Source organism: Papio anubis, chromosome 4, assembly GCF_008728515.1.
Source record: "Papio anubis isolate 15944 chromosome 4, Panubis1.0, whole genome shotgun sequence".
Taxonomy (NCBI): domain Eukaryota; kingdom Metazoa; phylum Chordata; class Mammalia; order Primates; family Cercopithecidae; genus Papio; species Papio anubis.
In genome coordinates, this window is record NC_044979.1 from 165,685,288 (window position 1) to 165,709,070 (window position 23,783).

A 23,783-nucleotide genomic window follows, 5' to 3' on the forward strand; every position below is an offset into this window, starting at 1 on the left:
ACAAGTATAATATAAGTCAAGCATAATTAAGGTAGTAAAGGGTTATACTCAAGTTTTAAAGATTCATGGGTTAAAATCCTTGTTCCACCATTTACTTCCTGTATTGGAAAAGTTACTTAAATTACAGAGTAGGGAGTAAGTAAGATTCTTGAAAGTAGAAAGAGAAAGTAGAACTAGGGAAGGATATCGTGGCTTAAAGAAAGATACGTGTAATTCCCATCTAACACAGAGCAAAGTCTTGTCTTCCCTAAAACAAATTTGTGCCTTCGTCCTCACTGGAAAAAGGGGGATTTACTAATCTTATTTATACCACCGGGTTATCTGAGTTTAAAATGATAAAATATGTACAAAGTGTTACATAAATAATAAGCACCCAATTAATAAGAGCTATTTTATGGCTCTTGACCCAGTACTGTACAGGCAAGAAGAAATTCTTGATAGTCATTATGCTTGACTTCTAAGAGAAAAACTTGTGGTTAAACTACCAATGTCTTGAAGTGTTTAAGATACCAATGCACAAATCCTACCATTCCTTTTAGGCAGGAAGAAGTCCCTTGGTCTATAAGAATGCTCTGTAGCAAGCATACACCCACCCGTATGTTTTGACATTGCTTGAAAGTGAGTCCTGCATGGAATATCCTGGTTATGTCCCATACTGCTTACGTCCTTTACACATGGAATGAAATGATTTTCTTGGTCTCTGCCCTGAATTCAAGTGCATTACAGACAGTCATAAAAGCAAACTGATATTGAGGCCCAAGAGAAAAATATCAGATGAAGTATCAAATGATACCTAGCATATATTGTGCTCTTATTATGTGCCAAACACTCCACTAAACATTTAACTGGAATCATGCCATTTAGTTGTCATAATCACCCAATGACTTCAATATTATTATCTCCATTTTACAATAATGGAACCAAGTCTCAGAAATGTTAATTTGGGCCTGGTGCAGTGGCTCACACCTGTAATCCCAGCACTTTGGAAGGCTGAGGCAGGTGGATCACTTGATGTCAGGAGTTCAAGAACAGCCTGCCCAGCATGATGAAACCCCGTCTCTACAAAAAGTACAAAAATTAGCTGGGTGTGGTGGCACGCATCTGTAATCCCAGCTACTTGGGAGGCTGAGGCATGAGAATTGCTTGAACCCGGGAGGCAGAGGTTGCTGTGAGCCAACATTGCACTACTGCACCCAGTCTGGACAGCAAAGTGAGACTCTGATTTAAAAAAAAAAGGAATGTTAATTCATCCCAGAGCACATAGCTTTTAATGGACAGAATTTGGAATTGAGTAAGGTCTAGTCATACTATAAGACTCATGTCCTTTTCCTTACACTAAATTTCCTACCAAGGTCTCCTTATACAATTATGGCATTCCATATTCCAATATCAAAAGTCTTTTGTACCTGAGTCCACATAATTTCTCTCTATTAGGAGCTCTAATGTGCTCCATATTGAGTTGGATTAAATACTGGCCCCTTCTTCAGCTAGCTTCTCCTTCGAGGAGTGGTCAAGCTCAGTCTGGAAAGCTAATGTCTAGAATGATGAGCAGAATAGATGGGAAAGTGAAACTTAACATCACGTCGCTCTCTCCTGGCACACCTCTACCCCACAACACATACCACGCATAGCCAGTTTTCACCAAAGTCCTATTTTCTCAGCAAGCTACACCCAGTAAAGTAATATATACTTGGAAGGCATATGGAATGGGTAGGTTTTCCTTCTTGTCTTTAGAAACAGTGGCCCAAATGAATTGAACTTTTTCTGGGCAACCCAGTTGGCATTGCATTAGTAAAAATCCTCATTGTGAATGAACTTGATCTATGTTCACATGATTGGCTGTGACTAGAATCCTGAGAAGCTGCCACGAGATAAATTCTGTCTTTACTGTTGCCAGTGCTGTGTTACTGCCATCAGTGCTGTGGACGGAAGCTTTACATCAATGTAGTTTGCTTCAGGGATGTTCTGCTACTGAGGCTGCCAAAGGCTCAATACTCAATACTGAGTACTATTGATGGTATTGAATAGTGTTAGCCTCTCTCAGACTTCCCTCAATTCTATCCCTCTACAGGGCACCTGTGTAAGTGGTGGTTTTATCGATTTTGGGCTTAAATCTTCCTCTTTGAGATGACCTGTGTCTAGCCCACTGTATTATTCAGGGCTACATAGAGAAACAGAACCAATAAAATAGATAGATAGATAGATAGATAGATAGATAGATAGATAGATAGATAGATAGATAGAGCTATATAATATATATATTTCTCTCACCGTATATATGTGTGTGTATATATACGCATGTATGTGTGTGTGTGTGTATGAAGAGACTGAGTGATTTATCATGAAGGATTGGCTCACACAATTATGGAGGCTAAGAAATCTCATGATCTGTCACCTGCAACCTGGAAACGCAAGGAAACCAGTGATATAATTCCAGTCCAAATGTGAAGATCTGAGAACCAGGGGAGCCAATGGTATAAATCCAGTCCAAGTGCCAGAGAAACCCAATGTCCCTGCTCAAGTAGGTTTGTAGGAAACATAAAGGGGCACATTTCTCCTTCCCTGACCTTTTGTTTTATTTAGACCCTTGATGGACTGAATGATTCCCATCCACATTGGAGAGGGCCATCTACTGAGCACACTTATTTAAATGTTTATCTCCCCTGAAAACTCTCAGACACACTCAGAAATAATGCTTAATCTGGGCAGCTGTTGGCTCAATCATGTTGATACATAGAATTGCCATGGCACCCACCCACAGAACTAACTGATAAATTGTCAATAGCATTAGATTTGCCATAGATTCAGAGATACTTGCCAATTCACTTCAACTAGATAGGGTTTGAGTTTCTTAATTCTCTCCTTTAGTAGATAATGCTGCCTGCATCTTCCAAAATACAAAACAGCTAATCTTTCTTTTGTTGGATGACTAGCTTTCCTAATCTGTCATGGATTTCTGGGTTTATTTACAAATCCCCACTACCTCCTCCATATTGAGTCTCTGAGGTAGCTGAGTTGCTAAATCTGCTAAATACATGGTAATTTTTTAAGCCTTACACTTTCAATTTATTAACTTATTAAGGCTCACAGTAGCTCTATCATTATCCTTCACTTTTGAAGTTGAAGAAACTGAGGTGGTTAAATAACTTGCACATAGTCACACAGTTGGAATTAAAAAAGTTGTCGCTAAGCAAAGCTAAGATTCCAACTCAAGGAAATCCATCTTCAGAGTTCATGCTCTCAACCGCTACCTTACTTTGCCCTGAAAAAATGAAAGATCCAAGGCTGGGCGCGGTGGCTTATGCCTGTAATCCCAGCACTTTGGGAGGCTGAGGAGGACAGATCTCGAGGTCAGGAGATCGAGACCATCCTGGCTAACATGGTGAAACCCATTTCTACTAAAAATACAAAAAATTAGCTGGGCGTGGTGGCGAGCGCCTGTAGTCCCAGCTACTCGGGAGGCTGAGGCAGGAGAATGGTGTGAACCCGGGAAGCGGAGCTTGCAGTGAGCCGAGATCATGCCACTGCACTCCAGCCTGAGAAAAAGAACGACCCCCCATCTCAAAAAAAAAAAAAAAAAAAAAAAAAAGATCAATTTAAGAGCACACCAAAAGTTTCAGAATAGCTAAGCTACCTAACTAAAAGTAATCAATTTCACACATCTGACTATGGTCTTATGATATTCATACGAGTATATTTTCCATCTTCTGTTGACCACCGCCATGAGTTACCCCTTTCTGGTTCACACTATAAAAATTATAACAAGAGGATATGTTCTCTTTTCTCCTAAATATTTATACTCTTTTCATTAGGTAACAAACAAAGAAACAAAAACCCTGTAACATAACACCCACAAAAGGATTGAATAAAAATAATGGTGTGACAAGTCCAAATTTTGCTTCCAAACAAAGCAAATTTATTTAACACAAAGAATATTTTCCAAACTCAAAAAATACTTAAGAAATAATGAAATCAGGGGGGGAAAAAAAAACCCAGCGGGAACAAAATGAAGATGCTAAACTTCAGTTCATTCTATATAAAGCTTTCTAGTTGCTATGTCGTTATAAAGTCCATGGAGGTGAAATTCAAAATTACCTTGCACTATTCAAGCAATAGACTTAATCCTATAGTTAATTTAAGAATGTCATGATTCAATGGCTAAAATAACAGATGGCCAGTGAATACATCTGGATTTTAGTTGTGGTTCTGATGTTATTAACTACTTGGTCAACCTCTGATAGAGTTGAACCTATCATACTTCATAGGACTAGGTAGGCTTTTGCGTTTGTTTTAATTCTAATATTTTATGAATTTCTGAGACTAGTAGCACATTACTTAATAAGCCAGATCCAATGCTAAGTATTTCCAAAGAAAGCAACTCACAGTCAAAGTGTGAAGTTACCTTTAAGTATTCATGTTATTTCCTGGCTACAAATCTTATTGCTTAATAACAAATCATATCCTACTGCTCTAAAATAGTTAGCATGCTTTCCAACCCCAGATTACCACTAGGCATACCCAAAAGAACAGCAAGAAAAAAAATCTTATCTTTGGAGACAGTAGTAAAATAAGACATGTTCATTTACTAACAAACACACATACAACATTTTGTATTTAAAGAAATACAAAATATTTAAGTATCTCAAAAATAAATTTATCCAAATGAGAATATATGCTATCTCCCCTACAGATCTTCACTTACTAGGCAATTGAAAACCACCAGTAACACAGCAAGTTGGTTCATAAGTGCTGGAAGAAGATTCCAGGAGTTGTGGCTCAGGTGTTACATTGACCAGAGGTCTACAGGAACTGGATTCAGGGTTCTCAGACTGACATTGGCTAGAGGCACATTCCAGAGTTTGGCAATTTTTAGACTCAGAAGTCTTGGGTGGGCAATTGTTTCCCTTGAGGCTTGCAGGATGGCAGCTCTGGTCTATGAAACCCATCTGCTGAGTGCTTTCTGATTGGCAAGGCTGAGAAACACAAGCCAGCCCTGCTGAAGAACTTTCTGATTGGCACGCTGTCCTTTCGCAGGGCCTGGAATTGGAGTAAGTTGTTTGGACAACTCCGGGGAGGCAGGTACTTTGCACACACCTATTGTCTGTGAATAAGTCCTGTTCACAAATGGTCATTTGGCAGCTGGTGGTTTCATTGCAGGTTTCTTGAAAGTTGTCCAGGAGCCAGGTTCTGCTATGGAAGCTGCTGGGCAAACACAATCCATCTTCAAAGCTTATAGGATTAGTGCCATGTGTGATGGCAGAGAGTGGTGGGGCACTGTGGAAGCTCCTGAGTGAATGGCAGTGGCTATGAGGCATATTGCTAAAATCCTTAATTAAAGATGGTCATAAGGACTCAACATGCTGAGTTTGAAAATTAAATTCTTTGCTGGAGCGATTATATACTCAGAAACCTGGGTGTTGGCTTCTTCTCAAGACTTCTTTGCAACTCCTTGCTTAAACTAATTTGAAGGATAACATCTCATTAGCACTTTGGTTATATATGAAGATGATGTCTTATTAACAAAGATGTAAGTCCATTCTGAATCTTCAAAATGGCTTTTATGTTAGCTCTAAAGATGACTCATTCAAGGTGGGGTTGGTCAAATAAGAGTCTAAACCTGTTCACCCAAGCTAACATTTTTTTTTTTTTTTTGCCACCATGACTCTGCACATTGGTAAGTGGACAACAAGAAATGCATAAAGCAGTGGCCAATTGAATACTGATTAACATTTAGCACTGGTTTTGAGAGCTGCCCATGTAACAGAATGTAGTAATTTGATGTTCAAGACATTTAAAGTTAGAATTGGATCCAGTTGAGCCCCATCTCATTCCACTCAGATACTGTTCTCTCCAGTGGACCAGGATGTGAGAGGACTTTGTGATCAGATTCCTTCTCACTGTTCATGCGAAGTACTGAACGTGGCCATTGCCCAAGGAACACCTGTCTTTTGCCTAACATTTCATTTCCCTCATCTCCTTGAAAGCCAAGTTTAAGTGCTTCCTTTTCCTGAAGTCTTTCCCCATCTTCCCATTTAGGAGTTATTACTTCCTTTTCTGAATTACTAATAGATTTAATTCCTTTTTTCTATACTTGACAAAGTGGTTTGTTTACTTGTGTTTGTGCTTCTCAAAGGTTGATTACTTACCTTTATAACAAACCTTCTTCAGATGTGTTTTTCATCTTTCTCTATTCTGTGTTTTTTTTATTGACTGCAGACAGATGAGCAGCTCCTTTGTTTATTGCATTAGGACATCGTTCTTAGCATAGTTTCATACTCATGGCACAGAACGGACCAGCACAATTTCTGTAACATATTCTATAATATACTTGGCTCAGCTAATGACAATAAAATAGAAGTATAGTCTTAGTGCACTATCTAGACTCCCTTTCCAAGGTCTGAAGAAGCCCAAGAACATTCAGCAATTCTCAGTAATTCTTATGCAAACACTTCCTTGATATGTGAAAGACTGAGGATATTATAAATATAAAGGGGCACATCTGAATACTTTCAGCTTTATAGGCTGCATACTCATCTTGTATACAATACCTTTGTAACACATGCAAGTCATTCATAATTTTGAATAACCACACTTGTATGTTTAAATACCTCACTGTGCCCTCCACATGAACCCTAGAGCCACCCATTTAATTCTTACACATATTTGTATTTATTATTGCACAGAGGCTTCATTATTGCACGGAGGCTTCATTATAGCTTGTGACTTTCTTGCTTAAAGATACCAAATGGATTCTCATTGTCCTTAGAATAAGATCTTTTTCCTTTAGCCTTCCCTACAACATCTTATAAGACGTAGCCATTAGCCTATTTTTCTTTCTTCTTCTTCTTCTTTTATTTTTTATTTTTTGACGGAGTTTTGCTCTTGTTGCCTAGACTGTAGTGCAATGGCATGGTCTTGGGTCACTGCAACCTCTGCCTCCCTGGTTCAAGCAATTCTCCTGCCTCAGTCTCCCAAGTAGCTGCGATTAGAGGCGCCAACCACCACGCCCAGCTAATTTTTGTATTTTTAATAGAGACAGGGTTTCAACATGTTGGCCAGGCTGGTCTCAAACTCCTGACCTCAGGTGATCTTCCCATCTTGGCCTCCCAAAGTGCTGGGATTACAGGCGTGAGCCACCACACCCGACCCTATTTTTCTAAGAGTAACTCTTGTCATGTGGCTCTGCCCAACATGCTTCATCCTCACAGGCCTTATGTAGCTCCTTGGCACACTAAACCTTTCCTTGCCTCTGTACTTTGCACACGCAGCTGCCTGTCTGTTTCACCCCTCCATTGCTTTCTCCCATTCTGTCTATAGTTCTCATCTTTTGTGTCTTAAGAGTTACTTCTTTGAATGTCTCTCTATCATCCTATATGAAAAAATTCCATTATCAGGGTCTAATATTTTTTTCCTTTTTAAAACTCATCTTAACTTATGATGATTTTATTTATTTCTCTTTTGTACCTTTGCCACTAATTGTGAATTCCATGAAGAGGAGAAGCATGTGTATCTTCCTCACTTCCATACCCACAACACTGTGCCTGGTGTCTTGTTGCCATATCACGAGATCTCCATAAATGTATCTATCTTCAAAAATTCATAAATAGAAGGTGCTAAATAAAAATTGATTCAAATTATAACTAAATGTCTGAAGAAATATAGTTTTGAAATTTTGGCATATCCAAGATTTCTAAGAATTGGCAAGAGTATTGAACTCAAAGGAAAAAAAATTAAAAACTATGTCTATCTTTTGGCTACCCCTTTGTTTAATAAGAACAAAATCATTAAGAAAGCTACTTATTAGCACGGCACAAACTTATTTAATTATTTCAAAATCATGTTTATTTGTAGGTTATTTATTTATTTATTATTGTTTGAGACAGAGTCTTGCTCTGTCATCCAGGCTGGAGTACAGTGGCGTTGATCTTGGCTCACTGCAAACTCCACCTTCCGGGTTCAAGCCATTCTCCTGCCTCAGCCTCCCAAATAGCTGGGATTACAGGTGTGCGCCACCATGCCTGGCTAATTTTTGTATTTTTAGTAGAGACGGGGTTTCACCATGCTGGCCAGGCTCATCTTGAACTCCTGACCTCAGGTGATCCACCTGCCTTGGCCTCCAAATGTTCTGGGATTACAGGCATGAGCCACTGTGCCCAGCCGTGTAGGTGGCCCAGCCATTTCATTACCATGAAAATGGGAAGCAGTTTTCAATGTTTTCAATGCCAACACAGAGTCCTCTTGCCAAATTGTGTAGGCATAGGCAGGACATCCTATAGGATGGAATTTACAGAACTGTCTCCAGCCAGCAGCCTTCTTATTAATTTCACAATATGCAGTCAGTTAGTGAGTACTTGGGCAGTCCCTTCAAATTTCATATGGTGATGTTAAGTCTGTCATTTGTGAATAAGGTCACTCCATGAGTTATTTTCTCTTTGGAATGAGGCATTCACACATTTTATTTAAGTGAGTGCCAAATTAATAAGTCTTTCAGTATATAATTTTGATTCAATGAGTAAACACAGATTTTGGTTGTTGCTGGATTTATAGAGGGAGTTACCTGGTTTATTACTATGGGATGACGTAAGAATTGTTTACATGCAGCCTACTTAAAGCTAAGTATTAGCTTTGTAAGCATTTGAAAATGTATGATTATGTAGTTTATCTGCTGGTATTCTTGAGAAATAGATAGAACTGGTTACCTAATTGCATATAATAACTGGATACTCTTGCTACTAAGGGTTGAACAATTTCCTGGTCTCTCCTGGACTTGAAATCATTCTCCTGGAATGATTGCAGCTGCAGTGGCACCTCCTCACCACCAGAGGGTGGAATATCAACATTTGGTATGAGGATGCAATTAAATATAAGAATTCTAGAGTGAGAATGCCAGGATTCTAAGCCAATATTTACAGTAAGTTTTCTATGTCATGCCTTTTTCATTTTAAAAATTAAAATAAACGTGATGTTGTATATGGTACCAGATTACCTGCCACATATTGAATGATAAATAACAACAGCTATTATTACTGATTAGGTTAGGAATCTTCATGCAGACTAAGACACTTCTCATGATAACGTCAATCTAGGATTGATATAAAATTATAAGCGAAAACAAGCACAGTTTTTTATGTTTATGATTATGTTGTTGATTTATAATTATGTGTTAATTTTCACATTCCATTCCTTTAAAGGTTGGATTATACTTATTCCCATTAAGGATGGAACTTGTCTTCATCTCCCAAGAGCTCAGCATTTGGTAGTTGTAACATTGAATAATTTATATGTCCTTTATATTTGATCATATGGCTATGCTAAACTTCTTAATCATTTGTTTAGAAACATTAATGTGAAATAAAAAATAAAATAACCATTCTTTTTTTTTTTTTTCAGAGGCAGGGTCTTCCTCTGTAGCCCAGGTTGGAGTGCAGCAGTGTGATCACAGTTTGTAACCTCGAACTCCTGGACTCAAGCAATCCTCCTACCTTGGTTTTCTGAATAGCTAGGACTACAGGCTCACACCACCACACTTCACTATTTTAAATTATTTTGTAGATACAGGGGTTTCACTATGCTGCCCAGGCTGGTTTTGAATCCCTGGACTCAAGTGATCCTCCTGCCTCACCCTCCCGAAGTGTTGGGATTACAGGCATGAGCCACCATGCTTGGGCCTAGTCACTCTCTTCATCCCAATGGTACCATAATTTATTTACCTCATCCTTGTCTTCGTTTTATCTCATCAACCAAACTCATACCAAATGCCCTAAGTTAATTTTAATCCATTCCTCTTCTCCATTCACCAATGCCCTAAGTTAATTCTAATCCATTCCTCATCTCCATTCAAGAAGTTTCATAAAGAACAATTGCATAGCAATGGAGGAATACTAGAAAAAGCGTGAAGAGATCTGGCTTTCAGCCTTGCCTCCATCAATTCACTGCATAAATTTGGACAAGTCACTCTGCCTCTCTGGATATCTTTTAAGATAATGAGTTTAGATGAGAAGCTCTCTAAGGTCCCTTCCAGCTGTCACATCCTACAATTTTCGGTCAGAATCTTAATAACATAGAATTAACATTACATGACATCTTGTCAAATCTGTTTGTTGAATGAAATCTTCACTTGCATTTAAGACCATCTGATTTTTATTAAGATTACATATAAAATTTTAACAGGACAGACCAAAGACTGAAGTCAGTACATTATTAGTTCCCACAGATGCTAGTCAGGATCCACAACTGTAAAATTAGTAATCTTATAGTATTTAATCTTATAGTATTAATCTTATATTAATTCATCTTATATTATTAATCTTATAGTATTTGAGAGCAACTCTTGAGAATAAATTAAAAGTATATTTCTGCAGTCAAGTGCATGTTAGTCTACCACAAAAGAGGCTTTTACTGAGGAAAATGAATAACTTTTCTTAAATATAACATTCTATGAAATAAATCAAGTACCACATAACCCTTCTCAGACACTGTAATGCATATAGAAAAAAATTTTAAGTTATAGAATACTTCAAATTCTTATGCAGAATATAGAAATGGTATTTTGCCAGCTTTCTGTTTCTAATGAGAAATAGATATTTTATAATATGATAAAGTAAAGCATATGTGACATCATTTGTTCTCTGAGACTATCTCTAAATAATTTTGCTTCTTTGGCTAGTTCTTGGTCACTTACAATTCAGTTATATGACACGTTAATTCAAATAGCCAAACAAAAAACAAAAGAAGTAAAACATAAAAGTTGGAGGATTACACAGTGTCTATGCAGCTCTTAACAATAAGTAATTGGAGAAAAGAATGAACCATAGTGTTTTGACTATCTGAGTATTACAGTCCACATTTTCCGACCCTTTGTTCCATTGTATCTTGGATGTGAAAGCATTATAGTTTATTGTAGTAATTATACCCTTGTTTTTGCTTCTTTTCCCAGATATAGTTGTTCTTGCCTTCCTCTGAGGTTATCTTTGAGTGAAGCTATTTTTCTGTTTGTGTGTGATCCAGAAATGTGAATTTGTTTTTGAGCTGTCTCACTTCTGTAGGCACTGGAGTTGTGACAATGTGTCATTAAGACATTGAGATTGTGCTAAATCCATTGTGATGACGATGATCAGAGGATTGGTGACAACTAGCTTATCTAAAAAGAGTTCCACTAGCAAAAATGAATGCGTGTTTGATGTGTCATTGACATATCCTGGGGACTGTCACCTAGCTCAATTCCATTTATTTATTCAATATTTATTTATCTTTTATTGAGTACAGGCATACCACATTTTATTGTGCTTTTCTTTATTGCACTTTGCAGATACTGCATGTTTTACAAATTAAAGATTTGTGGCAACACTGAGTTAAGCAAAGCTATTGGCATCATTTTTCCAATAGTGTGTGCTCACTTCAGGTCTCTGTGCCACATTTTGGTAACTCTTGCAGTATTTCAGACTTTTTCATTATTATTTTATCTGTTATGGTGATCTGTGATCAGTGATGTTTAATGTTATTCTTGTAATTGTTTTGGGGTGCCACAAACCACATCCATATAATGAAATGGGAAAAGTTCTTTTGTTCTCCCTTGCAAGGCATGCAATGGGGTTGTGGCTCGCTTCTTTGGTGATCCCCTGCTCAAACCTCTGGGGGAACAGGCAGATGGACAAGTTGTGGGGCTCCAACCCTACAGCAGTGTCTAGGAGTGAATGTTTACAGCTGTAGCCCCCATGGGCTGTGTTACGGTGTTCTTTCAGTTTAGCTGTCCATAGGCAGCTTGTGTTAGTCAGCTCAATTACACCCTCTGCCTTATCACAAAGACAGGGGGCTTTCTGTATCCCAGAGTTTGTTGCCTTGGTATACCAGAAGAATCAGAGCACATGTGGGCTTGGAGAATGAGTTGAGTGCAAGTTTTATTGAATAGAAGTGGCTCTCAGCATATCGGGGAGCCAGAAGGGAGATGGAGGGGGAAGGTGGTTGTACCCTGGAATTGGGCCTGCTCAGTGGTCAGGCTCTCCTCTAACTGCCCCAGCCAAACTTCGCATCATTCCACCAGTTGATGGTCTGTGGGTCTGCCAGGGTCTGTCAGTGTGCTCTTCCACCAGTGCATTCCTCTTGACGTCCAGCCACTTGTGTCTTCTTCTGCTGGTGTGTTCCTCTTGATGTCCAGCTGCTTGTGTGCATGCCCACTAGGGTTTCGGGTTTTTTATAGGCACAGGATGGGGGGCGTGGCAGGCCAGGTGGTCTTGGGTAATGCAACATTTGGACACAAAAATCAGAAATGTCTGTCCTCACCTAGGTCCGTGGGCACAGGCCTGGAGGGTGGAGCCATAGCTAGGCCTCTTGCACCAAATAGCTAACTTGTGAATGCAAAGGAAAAGTCCTTAAAGGAAATTAAAAGTGCTAACCTATACTAATGAGAAGAATGATACTCTATGTGAACACACAGATGATAAGAAAGCAAAACAAGCTCCTTGCTGATATGGAAAAATTTCAGCGGTCTAGATAGAAGATCAAACCAGCCACATTACCTTAAGCCAAAACCTAATCCAGGGTGAGGTGCTAACTCTATTCAATTCAATGAATACTGAGAGAGGTAAGGAAGCTTTAGAAGAAAAGTCAGAAGCTAGCAGAGGCTGATTCATGAGGTTTAAGGAAGGAAATCATCTCTATAACATAAAAGTGCAAGGTAAATCAGTAAGTGCTGATGGAGAAACTGCTGCAAGTTATCCAGAAGATCTAGCCAAGATCATTGAAGAAGGTGGCTACACAAAACAGCAGATTTTCAATTTAGATGAAATAGCATTCTATTAGAAGATAACATCATCTAGGACGTTCATAGCTAGAGAGAAGTCAATGCCTGGCTCCAAAGTTTCAAAGGACAGGCTGACTCTTTTTTAGGGGCTAATGCAGCTGGTGACAAGTGCAAGCCAATGCTCATTTACAGTTCTGAAAATCACAAGGCCCTTAAGTATTATGCTAAATCTAACCCACCTGTGCTCTGTCAATGGAACAACAAAGCCTGGATGACAGCACATCTGTTTATAGCATGGTTTACTGAATATTTGAAGCCCATGGTTGAGACCTACTGCTAAGGGAAGATTCATTTCAAAATATTACTGCTCATTGACTATGCACCTAGTCACCCAAGAGCTTTGATAGAAATGTACAAGAAGATTAATGTTGTTTTCATGCCTGCTAACAGAACAGCTATTCTGCAGCCCACAGATCAAGAAATAATTTTGACTTTTAAGTCTTTGCAGTGGTCTGGAACCTGCAATATCTCTGAGGTGTGTCTGTATTAACTGCTGGCAAGATTCTGTTAGACAAGATTCTGTTTTGTTCATGGAGGGTACAATGAGGGTAAACAAACAAGTAAAAAATAGTACTGAATAAAAATAATACTTTTAAATATTAAAAATTGGTACACACACACACACACACACACATATATATATATATAATGCTAATATTGTTTAGGAAATAATCAACTTTACTGACTATAGAGTTTATTTAAAAGGGGTAATCCTGGCATGGTGGCATGTGCTTGTAGTCTCAGCTACTCAGGAGGCTGAAGAGGGAGGATTGCTTGAGCCCAGGAGTTCTGGATTGTAGTGTGCTCTGCTGATTGGATGTCCACAGTAAATCTGCATCAATATGATGACCTCTTGGGAGCAGGGGACCCCTACATTGCCTAAGGAGGGGTAAACTAGCCCAGACTGGAAATGGAGAAGGGAAAACTCACTGCTGATCTGTAGTAGGATCATGCCTGTGAATAGCCACTGCACTCCAGCCTGGACAACATAGTGAGACCCTGTCTCTAAAAAAAAAAAAAAAAAAAGCAAGCAACCAACCAAACAAACAAGGTGAGAAAAAAGATATTTCTGTGAACTTTGAAGGGAGGAGAGATACATTCCTGTAATAGATCCTAGGCTGTATATGATCTCAGTCCTACACCATGTGTTCATGGAAATGGGAGTGGGTAGCATTGATGGAGTGTACGTTGGTGAAGTGTAGGTAGGTAAAGGAGTGGTGAGAAAGGGGCTGGAAGGAAGGCAGAGATGGGTTGCAAATGGCCTTTACAATTATATTAAGGGGACTTCATTGGGAAGGAGGATTGTTGAAGATTTTAAATGAGTGTCTCATTTAAAAACATGTTAGCTACAAGTAACAGAAATTGTAATTCAAAATGGCTTAACCAATAAGAAATTTTACTGGCTTACATAAACCAGTGTCCAGAAGTGAGATGGTCCAGGCTGTGTTCTCCTGAATTTCTCTTGGTTCTGTCCTCTTTCATTTGATGACTTAATTTTCAGGTTAGGTCGGGCATGGTGGCTCACGCCTGTAATCTCAGCACTTTGGGAGGCTGAGGCAGGCACATCACTTGAGGTCAGGAGTTCGTCAACAGCCTGGCCAACATGGCAAAACCCCATCTCCACAAAAAATACAAAAACTAGCCGGGCATGGTGGCATGCACCTGTAATCCCAGCTACTCAGGAGGCTGAGGCAGGAGAGAATCACTTGGACCCAGGAGGCAGAGGTTATAGTGAGCTGAGATTGTGCCGCTGCACTCCAGCCTGGGCAACAGAGGGAGACCCTGTCTCAAGAAAAAAAAAAAAAAAAAAAAAAAAAAAAAATCAGGCCATATGCAAAACGGATGCAGCATTCCACATACAACAAATTCCGGAGGTAGAGAGAGTCCCTTTAAGAAACCCCAGAGAAAGAACTTTACCAGAAGCATTGTTCCGCATGGCTCCTTGTTTCTCATTGGCTTACATCAGATCACATGCTCATTCCTGAACCAATCACTTTCAGTAGGTACTGGGGTGCTCTAGAGTAGCCAAATTCAATCCTAAAGCCTAAGGCATAACCACATTCATTTGCAGGACTATATGTGGACGAGGAGGGAGGCACAAACAAAATTCAATTTCCATAAAAGGAAAAGCGAGAAGGAAAACAGCTGTTAGAGCAGCGAACGATGAGCTACCCACATCCACTCAGATATTTGAAAATGTAGATGATTGTGTTTCACTTAATGTAAGAATATAATGGACTATCTGGTTTTACATCCAGATACAAGCCCAGGATATCAACAGGTAAAGTCTTACTTCTCAGTCCGTGTCACCTATGCATGGTACTGCCAGGTCTCAACAGTTTTCAAGTGACTTCTACTATAACATCAGATGGCTTTATAGTGACCAAATAAAAGGAGGAGGGAATGAAGCACCAACATTAAAAAGAAAAAAAAAACTCTTAGATATTATATTCTTATTATTATAGTGAAATGCATACATGTTTAATTTCATCCATACCTAAACCGTTTGTTTCACATGACACTAGCTACTGAAGTCAGTTAAAATCCTGACCTCAGAATTTTATTATGGCTTATATATGTCTAGGAAGGAAGATTACACAGGTAGGATTTTGATAATTTTCTCATAAAAACAGCCAGGCTTTTACTTGCTAAAACAGCACTGCTGTCTCTGGATCTTTCCTTCCTAGACTAGACCCATTAGTAGTTTAACCAAAGTGAAGTGTCCTGATTAGGCTTAAATGGCCACGAATAGAAAAGCAGAGATAATCTCCTGTCCAATCTCTGAGTCTACTTAGCAGAAATTCCCAGGAACTAGCTCTCTGTTGTTAGAAAACTCTGCCTATTAGGGAACCTACTCCTTTCCTTCAAAGTGAATATTTTATTTTTAGACAAAAAGTGGGGATTTCAAATTCCCAACAGACATCTTATAAAGAAAACTAACAACAAGATTTGTGATCTGATACCAGATTAAATGAGTTTATTTGAAGAAAAAGAAATCAACTCTTGATGCATTTTTAACTAGAAAAGGAAGGGGAAAATACAAGAAAACAGAAGAAAAAGAGATGAGTATTCTATGAGAAAAGTTATTTTAATATTAATAGGTTTTAAAAAATTATCTCTTCTGGTTAGTAGAATATAGATTCTATCTAGATAATAGCTGAGATGGACTTTGAGAGAAACAATTGTAACATGGAGATTTGGAGCCCTTAGCAAGTTGATCGGTAGAAGCCAAATCCACAAGTTGGTCTGTAATCAGAAGATTGGAACGTCCTAGAGAGAACATATGTTGGGTGGCAGAATCCAGATCTGTAGCCCAGGGAAGGGAAGCCATAGCCTCTATAACCCGGGGATCTGAAGTCACTGGATCCACAGCCCACTGAGTAGCAGCTCCTCGATCCATAGCCCAGGGAGCGGCTGCTGCTGGATCCAAAGCCTAGCGATCCAGAGTAAGTCGACTGGCAGGGACCGCAGAGTAAGGAGATTCTGGGGCTGTAGCAGGAGGTCTGGCAGGGGCTGGACTCCACACAGGACATGTGGCAGCTAGGGGTGTCCGAGCAGGTCTCCTGAAAACTCTTATAGACAGAGAGGAACCCAGCTGGCAGGTGCTGGGAGAGCAGAGGTCAGTGCTGCAGACCAGGTTGCTGTGGTATGAATAGCCACAGGAGTAGCCTGGGTAGCGCAGGTAGCCCCCACAGGAGCTGGAGGAGAAGTTTCCAGAGCAGTAGTTGTAGGACATATTGACAGGAGATGTGAGTTCAGCTGAGTTGCACTGAGAAGATGCCCTCATGTCCCTGCCTGTGCCCAGTGATGTTTGTACCCTCAAGCTGCTGGGTGTGATGCAGTATCTGGGACACCTCCCCCCATTCTTGTGAATGTGTTTCCATCAAATGACTAAGTAACCTAGGTTATAAATATAACTCAACAAAATCATTTGTCGTTAACAACAGTGTATTAATTCCGGTTTATAGAAGCCCATTGGCTTCTCTCTCTGTTTCTCTCTCTCTCTCTCTCTCTCTCTCTCTCTCTCTCTCTCTCTCTCTCTCTCTCTCTCTCCCTCCCCTCCCCCCGCCCCCCATCTCTTTGTCTGTCTGTGTCTCTCTCTCTGCCGAAATAAGAGTCAAGCTCAATAAAAGGGGTGGTCATGATACACATAGTGCCTCCTCACCCTTTTATTGAGCTTGACTGTGGGTATTCTGAGCTTCAGCCTGCAAATTCTTACCGGTACTCCTAACAGTCATCAGCACCCACCCACTCCCATTATTTACATATGCTTTATTAAGCATTAACTACATGCACAACATTTAAGAGTGTCCTGTGATTTAATCTTTGCCAACATCTTATGAGATACAAATGGTCATAAACAATTTAGAAGTGAGGCCATGGAGGTTTCGAGAAGTTAGGTAACATTCAGGTAATAAACAAATCATGGACCCCATGCCATCCCAGGTGTATCTGTCTTTAAGGTCAGCAGAACCACGCTATATAGACAATTTGTGAAGCTTGTAATTTCTGCTCCCCAAATCACATGGACAATTGAGTATGCAGGTGAAAAAACAAAAAACTTTCAAGGTGTTAATATTTGCATTTCATCTGATATATCTACTTGAGTATTCTTACCCCTTTTATGAATTCCCCAAATATAGCCAGCTGAGGGGACAGCTTAATTGATTTTGGTTATTTTTTTAGTATTCAGAGTTACTATAGAGATGTTTTGTTACAAATTATCTTCTATTTGCCCTCTCACTCAGCTTATCCTCTTTAAGCAACTCGTGTTTTATCCACCATGGAGTTATTAGATTCTTTTTTAGTGTGAGGCAGAAAATTCTTTGGCAAACACAGACTTTCACTGGGACTAGTTGTTAAAAACTGATATGCCTTTAGTGAGTTGACTACCATAAAATACATTTGCAGAAACTTGAATTTTAATAGGGTGCCGACCTTTTGCCAACTCAGTTGGGAGTGAGAAATATGACACCTTTGAGAGTGATTCATTTCACTCGTTGCTCAGCTTCTCCTGTTCATCCTTTTAGGAAGACAAAGCAGCATAAAATTTACCATTATATTAAGTAGTTAAAATTATCTTTACCACTATAAAACATCAATGGTATAAAGAAAAATCTTGGAATTAGAAATGTCTTTTTTCCCCACTTATTATCATATCCAACTTCTGCCTTCAAGCATCTTTTAGAAACTGGAAAGCAAAAAGCTATTTATGTAATTTGATCTTTTCAAACTGTTTCATAGATGATTGTTTTTTGTAATCTCCTGTAGTATTTGCTTATCTGGCAACAAGGGAATATTTTGTCCATTGTTTTGCTAACAAATTTCTACCAAATGTATTGCTCACATTACACCAAATCCGTTTGTGAAAGAGATACCAAAATGGAGTCATTTATGTCAAACTCTAACAAAATGGGGTCAAGAGAGACCACAAAAAAATCCTCATGCACACATGCCTGTAACAAGGCTTATCACAAGAACTTCTTCAAATTGCAGTATTCCAGATAAATAGCTTCCAGGACAGCTACCTAGCAACAGCTGTCTTTACCAATAAACAAATGTCAATTCCTGCAATGAGCTTTTGACCAGTGAATCTTGTCTCAAAGCAGCTTAGCTGGACCTCTCTGTATTTAACAACTTCTCCTGTGCCCTGACCCCTTGGATGTGCCTATGATCCATCATCCAGCATAGCATGCATGTTCCCAGATTGTACTCCTCTGCTCTTTCCAATTAAAACTCATTTGTTCTGAAAAGCATGTGTGAGTTTCTTTTTAGGTTGACACTTCTCATCCTTCAATGCCAAAATCAAACTCCTCCTATCAGACAGGTGTTCATCTCAACTAGACTTTAGCTCTTCAGGAACAAAGATCTCAGTATTTGATAATCTAGTTGACACACACACACACACACACACGCACACACACACACACACACTGTGGAGGAATTGCAAGGGATGTATTTTGAAATGGCTCATGCAGGGTGAGTAGTAGTTCAGCTTGCAGGGAAATTACATATGTGAGAAGAACACAATACGCAGAAGTTTTGTGGGGTCAGTGATGGTGCTTAGTCTTCTTTGACCTAATTCCTGGCACATCATGGGTTCTCATTGATTATTTATATCAAATAATTGACTTTTATTTTACTTTCACTCAAGATAAATGTATGCATGTGAAAATAATGTTTCTGCTTTTAAAGTTACCTCTAATTAAAAGTGAAATGAATATTAAATCTATCTTTTATAAATGAATATATCCCCAAGTTAATCATAACCAGTAAGCCAAGGCCTATTAAGATAGACTGCCACTTAGAAGATGAATGGGGGATGGAAATTAAGGTTTTAGTGTGTAGGGGCACTTCCCGAACAATCTTTATAGTCCTTGTATGTGAATGTGCACTTGTTCTCTTCTCATTACACAAGGCAGCAGGATCAAATAAACTATAATTGGTAAAGGTGATCAGTTAGCTTAACCAGAAGTCTGGGTACAATTTTACATTGCAGTAATATTTTAATTATGGCTTCTTTCCTTTATACTACTGATGCAAAAAACCATACACACTACCCAAGCATTTCTCTTAGCTCAAATTCTCCATCACAACCAGCTATATACCAATTTTCCTGAATCACTGTGGTATCAAAGTCTTTTAATTAGTTTTCCTCTATTCCTGTAGGCATATCAGTGTTATTTAGGGGATGTCCAGGAGTCTACTATAGCCACTATTAATCTCAGCTATTTTATAATTTCTCAAATTCTACGTAATTTTTTTAAAAGATAAAAATAACTATAATTTTTAAAAATTAAATATTTACATAGGTTACTTTTGGAACTTGGAATACTCTTCTAAAAGTAGATATCACTAATTTTTTCAAAAATTAAAATCTGTCATATATGTAACTTAAGGCAATGCAATAGTTTCATTTATTTATTTATCTATCTATCTATCTATCTATCTATCTATCTATCTATCTATCTATCTTTGAAACAGGGTCTCACTCCCATGGCCCAGGCTGGAGTCCAGTGGTGTGATCTTGGCTAACCGCAGCCTGGAGTTCCCGAGCTCAAGTGATCCTCCCACCTCAGCCTCCCAAGTGACTGGTACTACAGGCATGCACCACCAGGCCTAGCTTTTTTTTTTTTTAATTTTTAATAGAGATGTGGCCTTTCTATGTTGCCCATGCTTGAGCTCAAACGCCTGGGCTCCCCACCTCAGCCTCCTGAAGTTCTAGGATTACAGGCATGAGCCACTGCGCCCAGCTTTATACAATAGTTTTAAATATAAAGAGCCACTTCTTTATTAAGTAAATTAGAAAACATCTCTCTAAGAATTTAAACACATTTAAATAAATTTTGAGAAAGGTCAAATATTATGGTTATATATTTACTGAATTAGGAAATTCTGCCAAAATAGTTTGCATCACTTCATGTCACCTTTTTATAAAGCTGTTTGGATCTGAAAGTGCTTTCGTGGATTTCACACTAATGCTTCATACCATTGAAGGAGCTATAATCATAGAATAATAATTTGTCAACTGAGGATACGATGTCATGTAGTCAAAAAGCTGTGAGCTTGGGATTGGAATACATGTCTCTGGCTCTGAGTCCAGTTCTTTCTTCCATTAGGCTGGTGCAAAAGTAATTGTGATTTTTGACATTAAAAGTAATTGCAGAAATTACTTTTGCACTTTACATGATGCAAATGCATGAACCTTAAGAGAAATTGTATATTCTCTTCACTTTGTATTTCCATAAACATAGCCCTCTAGCATGTATCTCATATTTGTACATATTCTTGAATACATCTCATTTGAAGTGCTTAATTTCCCTTACTTTGACTATATCAATATGTTCACTTTAAAAATCAAAATCTCTTACAAATTTCAGTGCTTGAAGTGATGCTCAATATCTGTCCTCAATCCATACCCCAAGCAAAATTGCCTTTGGGGCCTTCCTCAATTATTTTTCTCTTTCCAATTGCTTCATTCTCTTTCATTCTAATGGTTCTTTTATTCTCAGCCTTATAACCATGCTCAATCTTCTTCAATCCAAAAATTTTAAATAGTGCCATTTTCTCTATGATTATATAGCTCTTCTTATTTTACATCAGGATTATCTAAAGAGGCGTGCAATCAGCTTGTCAGCTACCTGACTTTTAATTCTCTTTTCAATAACTGATATGATTAGGCTTTGTGTCCCTGGCCAATTCTCATTCTGAATTGTAATTGCAATAATTCCCATAATACCTGCGTGTCAAGGGAATTACCAGATGGAGGTAACTGAATCATGGGGGCAGTTCCCCCATGCTGTTCTCGTGATAGTGAGTGAGTTAGCACAAGATTTGATGGTTTTATAAGGTGCTCTTCCCCTTTCACTCAGCACTTCTCCTTCCTGCCGCTTTGTGAAGAAGATGCCTTGCTTCCCCTTCGTGATTGTAAGTTTCCTGAGGTCTCCTCAGCCATACTGAACTGTGAGTCAGTTAAACCTCTATCCTTTCTAAATTACCCAGTCTCGGGCAGTTATTTATAGCAGTATGAAAATGGACTAATACAGTTACCATCTTGTTTCTGTCTGGTTTAAAACTCTTCTGGAATTGCTCTGATATGGTCAGCAGTAGCCTCAATGCTGCCAAACGTGATGTATGTTTTTAAGATGATCTCATGTGAACATTTAACCATATTCAACACAGACGACTATGTCCTTAACCTTAAATCATGTTCATCTATAGACTTCCATGAGATTACAGTTCTAGTCCCCTATCGAACTTTGACTAATTCTTTGTTACCATTAGTTGAATTTCTTTCATAATATTCCTTAAGACTTGGTATTGATCTCTGGACATATTCTCTCTATAGAGGAGACACCTCCCTTCCATGGCTTCAACTACCATCCATATTCTGTGACATTTAAATATTCAAATTATCTTTCCAGTCTGTATAGTCTTTTTCTTTTTTAATTCTAGACCTAAATATCCAAGTACTTCTTGCCATTCCACTTAAAGGTTTCATAAGGGTGTTGAACTTTTATGTGTATGACATTGAACTTCTGCTCTTCTCTTGTGAGGCAGAAATATTTTTGTCTCCTATTAGTAAACTGCATTTCCACCTATCTAGTTGTTTAACTCAGCCAATTTAGAATCCTCCTAACATACACAATCTACCCTGAGCATTGGCCATTTTCTTTCCCAAATCTATCTTACATTTATCCACTCCTATTACTGCTTTCTGTGTAGTTCAGGATTTCTCACCCTTGGTACCAGGGGCATTTAGGGCTGGATAGTTTTTTGTTGTGGGGAGATATCCTGTGCATTGTAAGGCAGTTGGCAGTATTCTTGACCTCTACCCACTAGATGCCAGTAGCACACCTCCCCCTTAAAATTACAATTAAGAATGTCTCCAAAAATTGCCTAGGGGAGACAGCAAAATTAGCCCTGGAGGAAAAGCATTGTCCTTGTCTGAGGTAGTCTCCTTTCTTGGTGGAGCAACCAAAAATAATGTCGAGATTGTCTGCCTCTTTTTTAAAAAAAATGTCTCCTCCAGTCTTTCTTCTACACTCCTGCCTGATTTTCTTTTCTTTTTTCTTTCTTTCTTTCTCTTTCTCCTTTCTTTCTCTCTCTCTTTCTCTTTCTTTCTTTCCTTTTTCCTTCTTTCTCTCCTTCCTTCCCCTTTCCTTTCCTTTTTCCTTTTATTTTTCCTTTCCTTTTTTCTTCCCTTTCCTTTTCTTTTTCCTTTCCTTTCTTTTCCATTTTTCTGCCAGATCTGAAAACAGAAATATAGTCATATCACTTTCCTGATTACAACTTCCTGATTGATTTACCATACACTGAGGATGAAACAAATCCTCTATATGATCTGTAAAGCTGTGTAATTGAGTCCCTGCTCATGTCTCTGACTTCATGTTCATACAGTGTTCTTTCTCTTTCTCACAAACACACTGGTCTTTGTTCCACATTAAAGTATCTGAAGCTATTTTCTAATCCAAAGACACACTCTTCTCTCTGCCTTGAACATTTTTTCTTCATCTGGATGAAAATAATTAAGCCTTTTCTCACCTCAAAACATTATATCTCAAGATAAAGTAGGTTCTCCTGTTGTGATTTTTAAATTATCTCTGTACTTAATTCTAATTTTTAAAAAATATTTATTTCTTAGACTCTTCTAGAATACAGCAGTGCTACTAAACAAACCAGTCCATGACAGTTCACCAATTGACCATGAGTTAAGTGTGTATATCAATATGCAAATGAATGCATGGCTACCTTCCTTAAGAAGCCTTGCATGATTAAAAATTTCAGCTTAAGGAAATCATATGTCAAACATACCTGCTTTACCCTGTACCCTGATCTATGATACACTCTTTGAATGACACATTTCTGAATTGTAATATCTAAAGTTGAGTTGGGGGCAAATACTACCTGTGTTCTTTCTTATTTGACATGAAATTCTCAGCTCAAGAGTAGTCAAAGTTAATAGCTATTGTTGTTCAATAAATACTTAATGATAAACTAGATAATTACTGGTTTTATCATTGCTGAATATCTCCTATCTTATCCTGTTCCTAGACCTCTAACCTCCTCTTGGATGTTTTACAACAGTAAACTCAGAGGAGTCTTAACTGCCCTCTTAATCAGTACCACTTGGTCCAGACTTGCTTCTATTCCTTTGCACCCTAACTTAGCTATAATATACCATCTATAGTCTGAATACTAAATAAACACTTGTTAAACGGAATCATCCTGTCCAATTTTTTAAATATAGCAATGCGAAATTTGAAAGCTAGAGAGATTCATTTCAAGTAAATTCAGCAAGCATGCAGTGAAGTGTAGGCATTGTGGTGAGAGGTGAGGATAGGGAGGTGAGTGAGAGATAGCCCTATCCCTGAAGGAGGCATGTCTTAATCTTTCTCTGGAAAACGAGTGGAAGTATGTTAATAGAAGATAAGTGACTTTAGAGACGTGTGTCATACTCCATTAAATTCAATCACTTTTGCTG

General features: G+C 38.5%; 1 protein-coding gene and 1 pseudogene across 1 annotated transcript; both read right to left on the reverse strand.

The window, feature by feature from the left end:
* Positions 1 to 3,722: 3,722 nt before the first annotated feature.
* On the reverse strand, positions 3,723 to 6,914 carry LOC116274432 (keratin-associated protein 27-1). The gene has a single exon (XM_031664945.1). The coding sequence runs from the start codon at positions 5,313 to 5,315 to the stop codon at positions 4,695 to 4,697; it is 621 nt and encodes a 206-aa protein (XP_031520805.1). The 5' UTR covers positions 5,316 to 6,914; the 3' UTR covers positions 3,723 to 4,694.
* Positions 6,915 to 14,811: 7,897 nt separating this feature from the next.
* LOC116274584 lies at positions 14,812 to 16,788 on the reverse strand (annotated as a pseudogene).
* Positions 16,789 to 23,783: the final 6,995 nt, after the last annotated feature.

Bases quoted from the DNA above. Each gene is read 5' to 3' on its own strand.
- LOC116274432 (XM_031664945.1), bottom strand. From the start codon at position 5,315: ATGCCTCATAGCCACTGCCATTCACTCAGGAGCTTCCACAGTGCCCCA.